At 43.9% G+C, this 17,206-nt stretch overlaps 1 protein-coding gene across 1 annotated transcript; it reads right to left on the bottom strand.

Annotated features, from left to right (window-relative positions):
- Positions 1–3,123: 3,123 nt before the first annotated feature.
- On the bottom strand, positions 3,124–15,894 carry EDEM1 (ER degradation enhancing alpha-mannosidase like protein 1). The gene is given in 13 exon segments (XM_057422987.1): positions 3,124–4,908; positions 5,772–5,957; positions 6,423–6,519; positions 7,978–8,051; positions 8,634–8,804; positions 9,270–9,390; positions 9,941–10,115; positions 10,637–10,820; positions 12,890–13,061; positions 13,576–13,679; positions 15,234–15,306; positions 15,385–15,647; positions 15,649–15,894. Coding segments are annotated over 13 exon segments (1,842 nt in total). The 5' UTR covers positions 15,781–15,894; the 3' UTR covers positions 3,124–4,818.
- Between the last annotated feature and the right edge of the window lie 1,312 nt (positions 15,895–17,206).

The raw sequence follows: 17,206 nt of genomic DNA, 5'->3' as shown, positions 1-17,206 counted from the left end.
TTTTCTTAAATGTGAATTAGAAGAAACTGCAGTCAAAACACTCAGTCTTGACTTCAGAGCTGTAACACACTGACCAACCACCTGTCCAACAGCAGATTAGGAAGCAAGGCAAGATATGGACAGCAAATAGTAGCTGAGGGCATTGACACCACTAGTAAACATACAAACACAATGGGAAACATTAAAGCTCAGGTTCTTTCCCCAGAATTAGATTTCAGTCCATTTACACTCACTTCAGAATTGCTTAGAAGTCTAAACCCAGCAAAAGTAGTAGGAAATGTGCAAAACACATCATCCTCATCTAAAAATTCAGATGAACTTCAAACACTGCAAAAATCCAATCAGTAATGATCAATAGACCCTTCCTTGTAACTTTGAGTTTGATCAAGACAGACAACAGAAAACGTCCTGTCAGCTTCAACAGGCTTTGAATCAAGACGACAAACCAGAAAACAGCAGAAGATAGAATGTCAATCAAAGAGAAAAAAGAAAATCCAGGAGAAATAAAAAAATATCACTGTGCTATTTCCCAAAGTACAGTTATCTACAGACCGGGAAGAGTTCACAGTGCAGAATCCCCACCTGCATTACACTCTTCACAGACCAGCTTAAGCAAGCCGTTATCAGGAAACACCAGCAAGGAGGTCAGTACTTACCCAGACTCTGCTACCTGCTCACAAGGCCAACAGCTTGATGCTGCCACACTTCCTTTCTTCTTCCCACATCAAATCACCGCTTTTGGAGTAGGCTGTCCCTCCAGCCATTATGCAGGGAGAATGAAGGGGTTGAGGGGCAGGCTTTTTGTTTTGGGAAGTTCTTCTCTAGTTTTCCTGCAGTAAGGAGCCATCCCTTGTTCTAACTAGATGAAAACCCAGCATACATAAGAAGGCATCTCATGTCTAGTAATCAAGGCAGATGAAGCTGGCAAGAGAGGAAGCACTTCTGCAAACCATTAACTCATTTTCCATGTTATTGCAAGGGCATAGCTGAGAAGTATAATTTCTCTTAGGGAAGATAAAAGCTATTTCTTGCACACCTCAACTATGTTTTCCTGAGCTAATCAGGTTTAAGGTGAAGACACAGCCAAGCTATCTTTGGAGACAAAGAATCATCAAGTTCTGGTTGAGATAGCCTCTTTCCTCCTCCCCGGAATACCCAGCAGTATGCCTAACCTCTGACAAGTAAAGTACAAGTCGTTACAAGTAATGGTATTTGCTGTAACAGACAGCAACACTTAGCAGCAACAGTTTATCACTAAGGCTGGCTCACAGAACAAGAGGAATTCCCAGCCACCCAACCCTCTGCAGCAGAGTCAGGGACTTCCATTCTTTCCACACAGCAGGACTGTCAGAGACACCTACAACAGCACCAGAGAACTCAGCAGGGACTCTTTGTTATTTCAAAGAAGTCAAGGTCTTGAGCTCCTCAGATTGGCCAAGTCACAGAGGACTTAAATGAGAGCCACAAATCTGCTTGCACACAGGTTTCAGGTTATGCCTTCCTTTACTCACCCCTACTCCCAGTTCTACTCGACTGTTGTTTTCCTGATTGGTGAAGGGCAAAGATCAGGTATACACACTCCCCGTGTTTGGGAAATCTGCAAGCTTCACAATGACCTTACAAGAACTATACTATGAGAAAAACACACACAAAAGTGGTCAAATACACAATTTTTTAATGTAGATTCATAAAATTTAAGCTTGGTGTTGAAAATTCAGGACATTTCATGAAAAGCATTTGGTCCTCTTAAAGATTTCCCATCCGCAATTAAATACTTCATGGAAAAACAACAATTAAGCATACATCGCATTTGTAATTAGGAAAAGTTGATATTGCACATTATACCAAGAAATACGAAAGTCTGTTTCAGCAAGTTATTCCAGCAGTGTTACCAATTTCATTTTGGTATCATTGACTTACACAAAAGGTTCAATTTTAGTGTATAGAATGTGCCCGACCATTATAGAGTAAAAACATATCAAAGCATTTTTAAAACAAAGAGGAAGAAAAGTTGGCTCTGTAAAGAATCCAACATCTTTTACCACGGAGTCAGCACCAGTCTCCTTGTAGACAAAAGCTGCTCCTATGAAAGATGACTGATCACCTTCACCTTGCACAAATTCCAATGCAGTTTCTAACCATATGTATTTGGCTGAAGCTGACCATACACTATTTGGCACTGTAACTAATGGTCCAAGTCACTAAGGGCTGAAAGGCTGTGGTACCTGCCAATACTGTTCCATTTTAGCTACCTATCACTCTATTTCTGGTGATATACAAGAAGGGAAAATCACGGTGGCAGAACAGTTGCACAGCTTCATTACAGCCGTGTAATTCGCTGAGGACAACTCTAAAGCAGATTTCTGTACATAACACTCAGCTGGAACCCTCACCAGGGCTCAGGTGTTGCAGAAGGCACAAAACACTGAGAGGCAGTTACAAGTGCAAATGAAATGCACATTCAGAGAGCTTAACTGCAAGGCAGGGAAAAATCATGACCAGCAGCCACCAGCACACCTAGGGCAGCATCTGTCACGCCATGACTTTAAATGGCCAGTTGCGGAACACTGCATTAGGCTTCCAGGTACTTGTCATTTTAGAGCTACAATTAGATCTGGCCCAGTAGCAGCATTTCAGAAAGCCCAGATATGTTTGCCTCCCTCAGTCAGCAGAAAGCACTTCTCTTCATGCAGCCTCCTGCACTTCTTTACACGATGACAGACTGAAGTGTACCTGCATGCCCAGGCAATGTTTACTGGTCAAGAAACTCTACCTTGAACCCCTCCAATACCTCTTTGGATCGTTAACACCTTGAATTTAGGTTTTGCTTTTAAACAGGCAACTAAGACATTCCAGTAACAGGTCTGCAAAGCCAACCCTACAGGAGTTGGAACTGCAGCTGCCCCAAACATCAAGGCAACTGACTACTGTAATGTTTTGTGAAATCTTATGGTTCCCTCTCCCCCCTCCAGCCTTCCCTCCCATTCAAACACACACAGTAAAAGTGAGAAAACACGATTGGTATTTTTTTGCCTGAATACAAGATCCAACTATAATGGAATAGGAGAATCTACAACAAAGTCCCTGAGATGCATCTGTACACTAAAAGATTCAAACAATAACCTCTTCATAACGCCATATTTATTAGAAATGCTTTGAGTTGCAACATCTGGTTGATGAAAACCGATGTTGTTATGAGAACGTGAAAATACAGCAGACCAAGTTTGCCCTTATGTTTAAGCCTTCATTTAAAAATAATTAACCCAACAGTAACATTCAGCTACTTCAACTGTAGTCAAAATTAAAAAGCATGTAAGCAACAGGGAGTCACTAGAGAAAAAAAAACACCACCAAAAGCAATAAAACCCCAAATAACTTTAGAGTAAGTTGTTTTGGCCTCACTTAGTTTTCAATCCTCAACAACCCTGCTTGAATTTAACTGCTCTCTTCCTGGAAGTCTATAGTTATTCCTCAAACATAACTGAGCTGCAGTTCAAGAAGCTGGGATGCAGCAACAACAGGTTCTCACCATTCCTCACTGGAACCGGAAGGCACAGGTCACAGGTACACTGCACAGGTAGCACAGCAGTCAGCACTGGCAGCTGCTGTACCCACAAACTCATTACAGTGGCATACACTAAACTATCTTGTGGCACAGGGAAGTTGGCACAATGCAGGCTCAGACCTCTACCTCCATCTCCAGGACGATGCAGAGGCAGCCCTCTTACTGACTGCACTAACACAGAGAATAAACTCAGCCCAGATTAATAAAACTCAGAAACACTCTGGGATGGGCACAGAGGCTGAAATTGTTCCAGTCTCTTAAAAAAAGAGAAGTCATCTCATACGCAAGTTACTTTGGGATCCACTGTATTTTGTAATCAGCCAATCAGAAATACTTTATCCATTTTCCCAAACAAGCTCAATTTTTCCCTAGAGAACAAAATTTAAGGCACTAATATATTAATGCTGACAGGAATGTGGAATAGCTTGTTCTTCATGTACTGTTATACCAGTTCTTAGCAGCATCTGTCTGGAAAAGGCACTAAAAACATGGCAGACAATGCAACTTTTGGAACTTCTGCTCAGCTAAGCAAGTTAGCTGCTTGGAAAGCTAAGTGGCAATTTCCCCTTCCCTCCCAACCCATTCCCCTGTAAAAAAAAAAAGGCACCTGATTTGTTTTATTACTGGTTTCTATAGCTACAGGCTCTTGCGACCGTGCAGTTCCATGTAACTGAGGAATGTCATGACTACACTGATAGCTTTTTACATGATCAGGAGTTACATTTTCAAGATACTATTCCAGATAAAGTGATGTTTTGTTTCAGCAAAACCCATTACCAGTGGGCTCCTACCTGAGTAGTACTTAAGGTTGTGTATTGCTAGTCAGAATAACTCAATAGTTAAAACTTGGTGTAAGAAATTGCACTTTCCCATTCCTTCCCCAATCCCAAAATCATTTGAAATTAAATACTAGACCCTTTTCTAAAGGGACATTTGTAACACAGCTACAAAGAGGTAGCTAAGTGGCACATGCCATTTTTTTTTAAGCATATTCAGCCTTCATTTCCAACATTTTGCATAGGAGGTCTTAAAGAAATCTCTGTTCAGGTGGCATGTGAAGTTACCGCAGCTCAGAAGACTGAACTTGTAAGGGAACTTGATCTCCCTTCACGTCCATAACTGAAAACTAACAGGCATGGGAAAAACCCAAGTGACTCAGCATATGCAGGTGTGTAGCTGAAGAGGAGAGGAATGTCTACAGTCAAATCCCATGCTCCTCCTGACATACAGTAAAAGTTACTCTGAAGAACCATTCAGATCAAGCCCACCATTCGATCAATCTGTCTCATGTAGTTACTCTTCAATGGCAGCAAGTATCTCCTCTCATCAGGAACTCTGTTACACTGTTAACAAAATCAGAATGTGTGAAAACAGGCAATCCCATACCTTCCATAACCATTTCAGCATCAGCAACCCTACATTTCCTCCCGGTACAGAAAACTGTACCCAATAGAGCTTTTGTTCCTCACTTTCTCTTGCTCTTTGCAAACTTACCAGCACAGACCACATAAATGAGCAGCAAGTGTTTTCCCAGTGCCGGCTGCAAGCTTCTAAATACATGCCAAACTACTGCAGCTTGTTATTCAACTGAGCCTTCCTTCACTATGACAACTGTGAACATTTAAAATAATGCTCTTTTTTTTGCAGGACTGGGGGGAGGAGAAAAGGAACCATGCTAGAGCCTACTACCAGAGACTTAAAAATACTGTTGTGTATTAAAAGCGTATCTGTTTTGGTTGGTGATAGGCACTGGATCCATAGCTCTGCACTCAGTTGATGCCTAGGTAATAAAGGTCACCTTTACATGCCTCAAATCCATTCTGAAGGAAGAAAAGTTTTGTTTAAATACCCTCTCTGCTTTTCTCTCTCCCCATCACAGCAACACTGGAAAATTTGAAGGGCAAAGAACAGGTGAAGGAAAAATAATAGGAAATAAATTAACAAAGCACAAACTAATTGCTGCAAAATGCTTAAAAGGGACAGGTTTCACCTTCAACATAATCACTCTCACATTATCCTAATCCATTCTTTCCGCTACTTGAAGTGTTTTTCACAAGGGACCTTCTCACAGTTGACATTTGTAAGGCAAACAACTGCTGAGCTTTAAAGTAACACTTCCAAATGGCTCTTTTCCTACTGCCTAACCCAGTTCAACATACATCCCTCCTCCAGCCACACAACCAGAAACAATCTGTGCATTACTTACATTAGAGCTGAAGTTGACTGCCTTTAACTCATTAGGTTTAATTTTTTCTGAGCCGTCCTCTTCTCCAGGGAGGATGTCTTGCCACAGTGAGTTACGGAAACGTTCATCCACAGACACAATATGTCCCTCAGTAGTAAACATATACTTATTTCCAGATTTATGCACTGGATTTTCTTCATCAAACAACTAAACAAGAGATAGGAGAGACAGCTACAGTATGCACGCAACATTCTTCACATCCCATCAACATTAAATTACAAAGGATACACTCATGCATTTGAAGGATCAAGCAAAAAGCATACCTCTTAGTACTAAATGGCCAACTACTGTTAGAGCAAATGGAAATAGTTTTAATGCAAGTGATTTATTTTAGCAGTTAAAAGGGGAGAGGCAAAAGAAAGACTTCTCACACAACTTAAACTGCCCTTATTTTTCTATGCTGCACTATACAGGCATTGCTGGGCTGGCTTTCACTATTTCTATTCAGTCACAGATTTATTTGCTTTTCTGCACTAAAGGAGATTGACTGCCAAATCCTGATGGGGAGGAATGGGAGGCTGCTGTGAGGCAGGCAAAATGGCTACAAGTAACAATTTAGCTCAAAGCTAAGCAGTAGATGCAAGAGTACCCTTGAAATGAACATACACGTACCAGATATAAGTATTTACATGTTTCACTGAGAAAAAAGCTCTCCATTCGATCTTCCTTTGTCTTCTCTACAACATGATGTAATGTGGCATAGCCACACCTGCCAAATTTAAGATTGGTTTGAGTTTAGTTCCTACACATTCTGTTCTTGAAGAGTTCCTTCAATATCCCTTAACTTCAGACCACTCCAACTGTCATTAGGGGTGAGGTTAAAATGAAACAAGTCTTTTTTACTAGTAAGCACTGATTACTGCTTTCCAGTGTTCTGATGAGACTACAGTCATTGACCCTATGGTTCACCTAATCCATTGGGCAGATTTGTTAAGAGTCTCTCAAAGAAGCAAGATACTCTCGCAATACCCAGAAGAAAACAGGGAATTTCCCCATTCTGAGCACATGGGAAAAATCCAGCTCAGGAAGCCTGGTCTCATAGAATCATAGAATAGTTAGGGTTGGAAAGGACCTTAAGATCATCTAGTTTCAACCTCCCTGCCATGGGCAGGGACACCTCACACTAAACCAGGTCACTCGAGGCTCTGTCCAACCTGGCCTTGAACACCACCAGGGATGGAGCGTTCACAACTTCCTTGGGCAACCCATTCCAGTGCCTCACCACCCTCACAGTAAAGAATTTCTTCCTCATATCCAATCTAAACTTCCTGTGGTTAAGCTTGAACCCATTACCCCTTTTTCTATCACTACAGTCCCTAATGAAGAGTCCCTCCCCAGCATCCCTATAGGCCCCCTTCAGATACTGGAAGGCTGCTATGAGGTCTCCACACAGCCTTCTCTTCTCCAGGCTGAACAGTCCCAACTCCTCAGCTGGTCCTCATACGGGAGGTGCTCCAGTCCACTGATCATCCTCGTGGCCCTTCTCTGGACTTGTTCCAAGTCCTTTATGTAAAGGTTTCTTCCCAAACTACCCACTCTTAACACACACACACACACACCTCTCCCCCCCCCGAACTTAACATATGAAGCTTGTAATTCTTCCAGTCAACCCCCTACACAGCGCCTGAATGCCACTTAACTGCAGATCAGTACTGGTGTACACTCTCCTATGGTTAATACAGACTTGTCTACAAAATCAGTAAATACCAATAGTTGAATAAAAATTCGCTGTCTTTCATGTGAGTCTCTCAGTATCACAGTCAGGATTCACTGCTACTGTCTTGAAATGAAAGCCAATATGCAACAGCATCTGCCTTAAAGGCCATCCTTCCACTTTAGTTATACATCATGGGCCCATGATGTGAGAAATATTCTTGCAGGATCCATAGAAAAAAAAACACTTATTAATTTACCGGTTTTCAGCAACTGATCAACAGTGCATTTTGCAAAGTAGTGATAAAATTCTTAAGCCATAAAGTTGTCACTGGACTGTAGTTTCATTTTGAGGTAAGACAGAAATCATTACTCAATAAATAAATCACCACTTGTGGCTTTCATGGGTTTTCTGGTTTACATACATTTGGCAGATCAGATTCTATAGAATATTTATATAATAAAATATATGTGCATAGCAGTGAGAAAAGACAATAGAACATTGAAAACTGACTTTGCTTTTGTATATTTTTCCAAACTCTGCAGAATATCCATCCCCACATGAAGGTAAAACGGGTTCTTTGTGGCCTAAATAATGAAGACAGACAAGAGTTAATCAGCAATTTCAACAAAGGCCTAGTATTATCAAATTCTCATATATTATAGTAAGCTTATCTTTATAGGAACATGACTTAGATTACTGTCTGCAAGTTTCTCACATCTGCTTTAGTGCAAATACCAATACAATATGTAGTAAATTCAAACATTTTGGATAGCTTTCTCGCAGCCACAGTTATTTTAGTTTAGTGTATCTCCTGCCAGCTGGAGACTCTGCCTAGACTACATAGCAAGGAAAGCTATTACATTTACTTCAGCTATTTCTGTTAAGTCACAAGTCTCCACCTTGTAAAAATTTGCTAGCAGTTTCTTTAAAAGGTCATTTAGCCTCCTTTTTGTCTGTCCTATAAGAAAAGTGTTACTTTTAAAGCAAACAACACAGGAACTACAGTGCATAACAATCTAGTGCCTAAACGGAGACGTCCGTATAAGAACAGGCAGACCCAAAGCACCAGATTTTAGCAGGCCAGAGGCTAGGGGCAGAAAAAGTGACTTTCTGAACAAAGCCATTTTTGCCAAAACATGAGGTATAAGCGCAGAAAAGTCAAGTACCTGATAAAGAAGATATGTGGATTCCACTAACTCTGGTCTTAGTGGATAAAAGGGAACATCCGGTGCCTGCAACTGCCAGTTGTATCTTTCTGGGAGAGCTCCGTATCGTTTCCATATGGCATAATAAAAAGCATGGAGACAAATAGCATCTTCCACATCTCCTATCAATACCTAGGCACAATAACAGCCATAAACATGCAGGCTTAATACTGCAAGCCAGCAAATTACTTTTCCCTCTGTACAAAAACATGCCATATAATAAAACACTCCCCTCATAAGGTGAGACAAAAAATCACCAACCCTCTCCCTCCCCCACAAAAGAAAGCTAATACAGTAGTTCCACTGCATCAAAAGCTCTAGCAGAGCTCAGCCTCACAGCATAGTATACAAATGCTAAGGTTAAATGAAAAAAGTATCTCAAATCTAGTAGGCAGCAGGCCAGGCCTTCCAATATTGTTATGCTGATGTAGAAGCTGAACTGCTCTAAAACTGCCTTATCAGAACAGCCAGATGTAAACCTGCAGGTTGAAGCTCATCTCAAGAGATGCTTAGATTCATTCCCAGCCTAGGATTAGAATGGGCCTTTCTGACACCTCTCTACTGCATTGTGCTGTCCTGAACAGAATGGAAGTTTACCTGTAGTCCAGGAAAAAATGCTTGCAAAGAGTCAATCCACGTGTTCATCAGCTGTCCTGTGAACATGTTCACGTTAACATACAAAGGAGGGTCACCTTCACCTTCATTGCAAGCTTCTCGACTGCCAAGTAACAATAAGCACATGTAACTATTCACTGTTCTAGAAGAACACAGTGCACATTTCATTCCACAGCACTGCCACCAGCAAAGAGAATAAGCCACACATTTGTCATGCTAGGTTCAAACCCATTTTGAAAAGAACAAAAAGGTCAGTCATGCTCACAGACAAATTCATTCATAAAGGTATGGACATCATATCCTAAAGTTATGTCAGCAGAATCTCTACCAGAAAGTCATGGTAGGCAAGATCAGGCCTTAAGAATTACTAAACCAACCAATTTAATATATTTCCTTTGCAGTTCTACAGCCTTCTCTCAGCTTCACATTTACTAACTTGGATGGTAACCAGTTTAGCTTCTTCACACCAATGACCATGGAGTGAAAGGAACATTAAAATTTATTTCCACAGTGACTACCGTGGAAATAAGATACTGTTTTTTTAAAGAAAAAAAGAGAACACTGATTTCTAGAGCATGCCACAAAACACTATACAATCATATCTCGCTCTGGGTCATTGCTTAAGGAATTGATACTCATATGAAATAACATACCCTCTTCTTAAGTGGTTCTGAATGTTTCGATAAGCATCATTGAACATCTCCAAGTCTTCCTTTTCTCCAAAGAGGATGTAAGACTTCAGAAGGTATTCATAGAAAGAATCTGACCCTGCTCCCAATCCACTTTGCTTTCCAACCCAATGACCAGTTTGAATATTCACGACATTTCCTTTCAGAACAGACAAAAAAGTTAAGACTAAAGTTGACAAGTACAGCACAGAAATCAAGAACCAGCACTCAGAAATATTATCTTCAAAAAGTCCTGAGAAATGATCAAAGACTACTATCAAAATGACGTGTTAAGTGCATTCATTCAAGGACCTAGCACACGCATGCAGTTGGTTTAAGTACTTTTAGTCATCTGCCAATCCAAATTATATTAATGGGGATACAAATGCAAGAACCTCAATTTCATTTCCCAGTTTCACAAAAAAATGTGTCTTTGGAGACTTGTGTTCTAAGAACTCATTAAGATACTTCATTTTTCTTACAAAATTACACAATGCCATTTGATCAACACAGATCACAAGTACACAGGGAGAGCATGACTTAAGAGCTACAGAGGAAGCAGACTGACAACGTTTATGATACGTCAAAGAAACTTGTAGCATGATGGCATTCTGCTAAAGGAAACTGAGGTAGGTCAAAACATGGAGCCAGTCAATACAGCAGCTCATCAGAGGAGATTACCTAGCAGCCCAGTGTTATTGCTCCTGAGACTCCAGAGTGCTTTGACGGCTCTCCTGGCCACCCACTCAAACGTGGAATCACCAAGCAGCCTGCTAAGGATCCCAAATTCCACCAGCAAGGAACCAGCTCCTGCAGTACAGGTTTCATTATTGCTGTCTGGAGGTACCCCATTCTTCAGATTGACCTGTGAAGAAGGTAAACAGAGTGCAAACAGTGATAAGGCAGGCTGCACCTCATGCAGTTGTGCTCTCATCTCCAGTCTTATATTTATTAGAAAGCCTTTCAATTACATTTTGCAATACGTAGCATGCAAGGTGTATATATTTAGAAAGCCAGAGTATCACTCCTTGGTTAAAAAGCTTTCCTGAAAAAATTGTGAAATTCATCTTACAGCTTTAACATCGTGCTTAATGACAGCAATCCTAACTTTGCTCCTCTCTTACTTGTTCATCATCCCAAATTTCAGACCACTTTTTCATCATTTCTACTAAACATTCAAGTTCTTCCAAGGGTGATGGCAGTGCTGTTCCCCATCTTTTACTGCTCTTGAAACCAAGAGTTTCCTCACTGAACACTCCTGAACTTCCCCATGCAACAAAATGTTGAAGAGAAATTACACCACCCTCAACTGATTTACCAGACTTTGAATAGAAATGGAAGTTCATGTTTCTACAGGCTGACAGGTCTGGAAGAAAAGCAATGCTGCTGTGCTCAAAAATCAAAAGCAGTCAGGTAAGTGCTAACTAGTTCAGTGCTGTTCCACTAGAGCTGACATTCTTCTCCTTGCGAACTGTGTGTTCAAGGAGAAGGACACGGTATTTGAGAAGACCACAGTGGGATTGAGTGCGCCCTCAGCAAGTCTGTCGATGACACCAAGCTGTGTGGTTCTGCTGATATGCTGGAGGGAAGGAATGCCATCCAGAGGGACCTCGACACGCTTGTGAGGTGGGCTGATGCCAACCTCATGAAGTTTAACCATGCCAAGTGCAAGGTCCTACACCTGGGTGGGAGCAATCCCAGGCACAACTACAGGTTGGGCAGAGAAGAGATTCAGAGCAGCCCTGTGGAGAAGGACCTGGGGGTGTTGGTTGATAAGAAAATGAACATGGGCTGGCAGTGTGTGCTCGCAGCCCAGAAAGCCAACCGTATCCTGGGCTGCATCAAAAGGAGCGTGACCAGCAGGTCGAAGGAGGTGATCCTGCCCCTCTACTCTGCTCTTGTGAGACCTCACCTGGAGCATTGTGTGCAGTTCTGGTGTCTTCAACATAAAAAGGACATGGAACTGTTGGAACAAGTCCAGAGGAGGCCACGAGGATGATCAGGGGACTGGAGCACCTCCCGTATGAAGACAGGCTGAGAAAGTTGGGGCTGTTCAGCCTGGAGAAGAGAAGGCTGCGTGGAGACCTCATAGCAGCCTTCCAGTGTCTGAAGGGGGCCTATAGGGATGCTGGGGAGGGACTCTTCATTAGGGACTGTAGTGACAGGAGAAGGGGTAACGGGTTAAAACTTAAACAGGGGAAGATTAGATTGGATATAAGGAAGAAGTTCTTTACTGTAAGGGTGGTAAGGCACTGGAATGGGCTGCCCAGGGAGGTTGTGAATACTCCAACCCTGGCAGTGTCCAAAGCCAGTTTGGAAAGAGCCTCGAGTGACCTGGTTTAGTGTGAGGTGTCCCTGCTCATGGCAGGGAGGTTGGAACTAGATGATCTTAAGGTCCTTTCCAACCCTAACTATTCTATGATTCTATGATTCCTGAGTACTCAGCAAATTATAAATTCCAAGCCCAGTATAACAAATACTTCAGATTAGTTTTATTTTATCACAATTATCTTAGAACCAAGTCATTCTCAGTAGTTACTTTCCCAGGCTATTTACCTTCAAAGTATTTCTTATTAACCTTCTTACTGACAGCAGTGTTTGTCACTGCATGAGATATAACGGAAGAAAGCATGGGGCAGCAAGGGCACACTCCAACCAAACAGCACAGAAACAAATGACTACTGACCCATACAGAACAATACAGAGTGAAAGAACAGCCTAAAGAAAACATTTACTAGGCATAAGGAGCCACTTATAAGGTCCATGTCACCATAACTTAGCAGTTTCCCCCCACACCTTTTTAATGTCATTTCGAGCAGGTTCAGTACCCCAGCATACATATACAGGTACACACAGGGCACAGAATTTGAGTTGCAGGACAGGGGAATTACTGCTTTTAGATTATTTCCCCACTATGTTCCTGTGCTCACTTACCCGAGGATATGGAATTCCAGTTTTGGTGTTCTCAAAGGCTGGAAGTAATCTCACTGCTAGGTCATGAGCCATATGCAACAGTTCATTGTCATAATCCTTAATGGTCATATCACCAAAAGGCTGTTTGGTATCTGTGATTATTATGTGGGCAGAAAGCAGGCTTCCCAAAACCCTATGGGAAAAGGAAAGGATCTTCAGTTTTTAAATCTGATCTGAACCTAGCTCTTCTGATCTGAACCGAGTAGCTCCTTACAACATACCAAGTGTGTTTGTGAGCAAAGACTTCCTTGCCCCTGCAAATGGCAGTAAAGTTGTTATATAAACTCAGTATTCAGAAAAAAAAGAAAGTTTAGCCAAGGTAAGCAGCAATTAAATAAAGACTGTTTAAGACATTCAGCAAATTAAGCCATTCAAAATCAGACAGTATCTTAATCTCATCTCCAGGGAAGACAGGCCTATTTTTTGCTTAAAACAAAAGTGAAAGCAAACAGCTCCACAGAAGAAAACAAAAACAGAGTATCTGTTTTTCATGAAAGGTTAAAAACCACCTTATTTAAGGAACAATTATGGGGCAAAGCCTACCAAAGACATTTTTATTGATGATTTTACTTGGTTTCTGCCATATATGCACACCAAGTCTTTAAACTTGTCATCGATTTAAAGACAGAAACTTAAGAGCCACATACCTGATTGTTGCCTCAAAAACTTGGACTGTTGAGTCTTTATCAAATGAAACTGTGTCAATCACCAACTTCACTGCTTTCTGGAATTCCGAGGAGTTTCCCATTACCTTGATATAAAAACAAGGCTATTTTATTTAATTGCTTCAGAAGAGGGTTAGGAAACAGAATGACAAGTTTACATTTTAGACCAATAAACATATTAACTAGACACAGAACTGAGTATTGCAAGCTCCTACTAAAAAGACTTTCAGGAAGTTACTCATCCTACTGACATGTAAAAGTTCATTTTTAAGAAGCATGTGAAAACAGGGAAATTAACAGGTATATTTTTGTCTGTTTTACCAACCTATGCACTCACATGCTCTTCCACCCCCAATACTGGTCTTCTGGGTGATCTTTTAGAGCATAAGTCTACTCTTAAGATCTAGCACATTGAGTGTTTTAACTGCTTGAACTATCAGCTTAATAGTTCAGTTTAGCTTAAAAGGTAACACAGTTTGCAGAACAATGAAGCCTGACTCATTTATTTGACCAGTGAAGACCAGTCTTTCTGGCTTTTTACTCAACACTGCACACCCTGCCCAATAAGTTCCCCCATGCCAGTTTTCTTTAGGTATACCTTAGCAATTGATTTCCACTATATCCAGAGATAGACCCAGCTTCAAGGAAACAGGAATATGGAAGAAAAACACAGGGTCCTGCTTGTATTAGTTCAGGTATGGGCGGGTGTACAGAACTCCTGAGCACTTTAACCATATGCCAGCCTGCCCGCTCTTTCTGCTACCCAGACCTAGCAGGAAAGCATTCGCATGCTTGATCTGAGTAGACAAAGAGCTAAGTAGGCATTCTGCATGCAGAAGCTTCCAAAACACATGAGACTCTAGGAATCAGAAGTTTTATAGTTGAGAAAGTTATGTACTGTCCCAAAAGGTATGGATGGGACACTGAGCCACTGGTGAATGAGCACAGGAAGGCAACTGTTCAGCCAACACACCACCAGCCACGCAGCATGGATCCCTACCCACTGCTTCAGTTAAAACCAACTTCCTGCTTTCAGTTCTGTTCAGTTAAACAGCTGAGACCTCCTCCCTACAGAACTGCAGTTCCATGGTAGGAACGGCAAGTATTCTGTAACGCAAAGAGAGCATGCACACACCACCTTCTGCACAAGAAGCGAGAAATGCACTCTGGATCCAGTGCATCAGTGACACTCCAGAAGGCCAAGAATCTGCCCTGGCTGCAAAAATGAGAGCAACAAGCACCCGTTTCGAGGATTAACAGAGCAAATGAAACTCATACATGCCAAGAAGCATCCGGGATTTCACATCGCTAAAATCTCCCATCGACCCACTTGAGCCTTTCAGATGTTAATATCCATATCCCACCAAGACACGGCTTTCTGACTTTAATTAGCAGAAGAATTACTCTGCGGCAATGCATCCCAGCTACATTAATGCACCTTTGAACTGATCAGCAAAGTTCAGCTGGCAAAGTTCAGAGCGTCCCGAACTTCCCTGGGGGTTAAACTTAACGGGGCGACCAAGGAGCCTTCTCGTACAACACAGCAGGGCGGTCGCGGATGGATGGACAGACAGAAGAAAAGAAGGCAGCGTTCCCTGCAGGAGCAGCGCCCACCCTCCCCGGCCCCGCCGCGGACTCACCGCCAGCGTGTCCAGCGCGTCGATCAGCGTCAGCGAGTAGTTCCCCAGGACATCGTTGATGTTGAGGTTGGAGCTGGAAGGGAAGAACCGGGCGTCAGGCCCGGCGCGCCTGGCTCCCCGCTCCCCGCCCCGCTTCCCCCCCGCCACTCACGGGTCCCGGCGGTCGGGTCCGCGGCCGCGGCAGTGCAGCGGATCGAGCTCGTCCCGGGGAAAGGCGTGCTGCATGTAGCTGTCGTAGCTGAACACGAACATGCCGCGGGCGGCGTCGCGCAGCCGGGCCCGCAGCTGCGGCGGGAAGGCTCCGCTGTACCGCCGCTCGTACTCGTCACCCCCCGCCGCCGCCGCCGCCGCCGCCGCCGCCATGGCCGTCCCGCCACAGCAGCGAGCCCCAGTGCGAGGAGCCGGCGGCGCCGGGCGGTGGCGGAAAGGTGAAGGGGAAGCGGCGGCGCAGGCAGAGGCCGGGCGCCAGCGCGGGCAGCAGCGCCAGCAGCGCCTGCAGCGCCAGCCTCAGCAGCAGCAGCCCCAGCAGCACCGACCGCCATTGCATGGTCACCTGCGCGCCGCGCGCATACTTTAAAGGGGCCGCCGCTCCCCTCGCCCCGCACTGCGAACCCCACCGCGCTGCTCCGCGCCGCGCCCCCTTTAACAGCGGAAGGGAAACACGGGGCGCGGGGCTCCCATTGGCCGAGCCGGGACCGCCCGTCGGTCACAGGGAGAGCAGCACCGTCACTCACGGGCGGAACCGCTGCGAGCCTTAAAGCGGCGGGGCGGGGCACGGGGCGGCCGGGGCTGTCGTGGCACGGCTTGGCGGCGGGGCGGCCCCACCCGGAAGAGGGGTGAGGCCTGCGCCCGGCCCAGCCCCGGAGGCGGAGAAGTGGGGGCTCTCCGCTATCGGGAGTGCGGCGGAGAACAGGGAGCGGCGTTTTTCAACACCCCATCGAGTACAGTAACGTTTGCAACCCGGCCCTCCTGCTGCTGCACAGCCTAGACCCTCTTACCCCACAGGCGGCACCCAGCACCCTCGCTGTGACCAGCAGTAAGCGAAGCCTCGCCGGGGAGCGGTCCCCCATGTGTCAGGACCGGCTTCCCTCCTCACCCGCGGGAGAAAGAGGCGGGGAGTTCAGAGGAAGCCGTGCTGTGCTCCTGGGGTATGGAAGTGGGGGAGACGGAGGGGGCTGACAGCTGAACTGCTCAAACAGCCAGATGGGGAACGGAGCAGCGGCTGCGACTACGGCGGCACCGCGCCCATGGTGAAGCAATGTTCGGTGCAGCGCTGGAAGAGAGCTAAGAACAAGCTCCAGGTATCAGAAAGCAGTATAAATAGAAAGCCTGACAAGGACCAGATATAAAAGTGAAAATAGACTCACAGCAGTACTGGTAAAAACAAAACCTCTCAAAGATGGAACAGAATCAGCAGTAGAGAGACTACAGCTGGGGGAGGTAAAGAGGACACACATCTCCAACCTACCCTAGAAACTCTGACAGTAACACCACCAACTGTGGTTCTAACCGCAACTGTTTTATCGTTGAACTAAGGCTGGTGTCCACTCTGGTGTTGCAACCTGTTAGCAAGTTGATAGAGACAATATGGAAAATGCCTGCACAGGGAAAAAAATAAAGACTTACCATGCATTGTCAGACAACCAGGCATTAATGATTTGTCTTCAGCCTGTATTTTATACATTCTGTTTCAAAAACCAGATCTTGCTCTTTGTTTTCCATTCATTGCAACAGAAACAAAACCAATCACAACAGAAACAGTAGAATGGAAAAACTGAAAAAAAAAAAACAAAAACAAAACCACACAAAAACAACAACCAAACACAAAACCAAAACCCACAAAAAATGCCCCCAAAACCTGTGGAATTCATCCATCTTTTTAATGGGGGTTTTTCCCCTCTTCAGCACAAAAAACTAATACACCAAGATTAACTTACTGACTCTAATAAAAAAAAAAAAAAAAGGAAAACTCC

Source organism: Pezoporus wallicus, unplaced genomic scaffold (assembly GCF_028554395.1).
Source record: "Pezoporus wallicus isolate ANWC-B61680 ecotype Strahan unplaced genomic scaffold, APGP_CSIRO_Pwel_v1 contig_7073, whole genome shotgun sequence".
Taxonomy (NCBI): Eukaryota; Metazoa; Chordata; class Aves; order Psittaciformes; family Psittacidae; genus Pezoporus; species Pezoporus wallicus.
The sequence above is the reverse complement of the archived record's forward strand: the minus strand, read 5'-3'. Positions and strand labels throughout refer to the sequence as shown.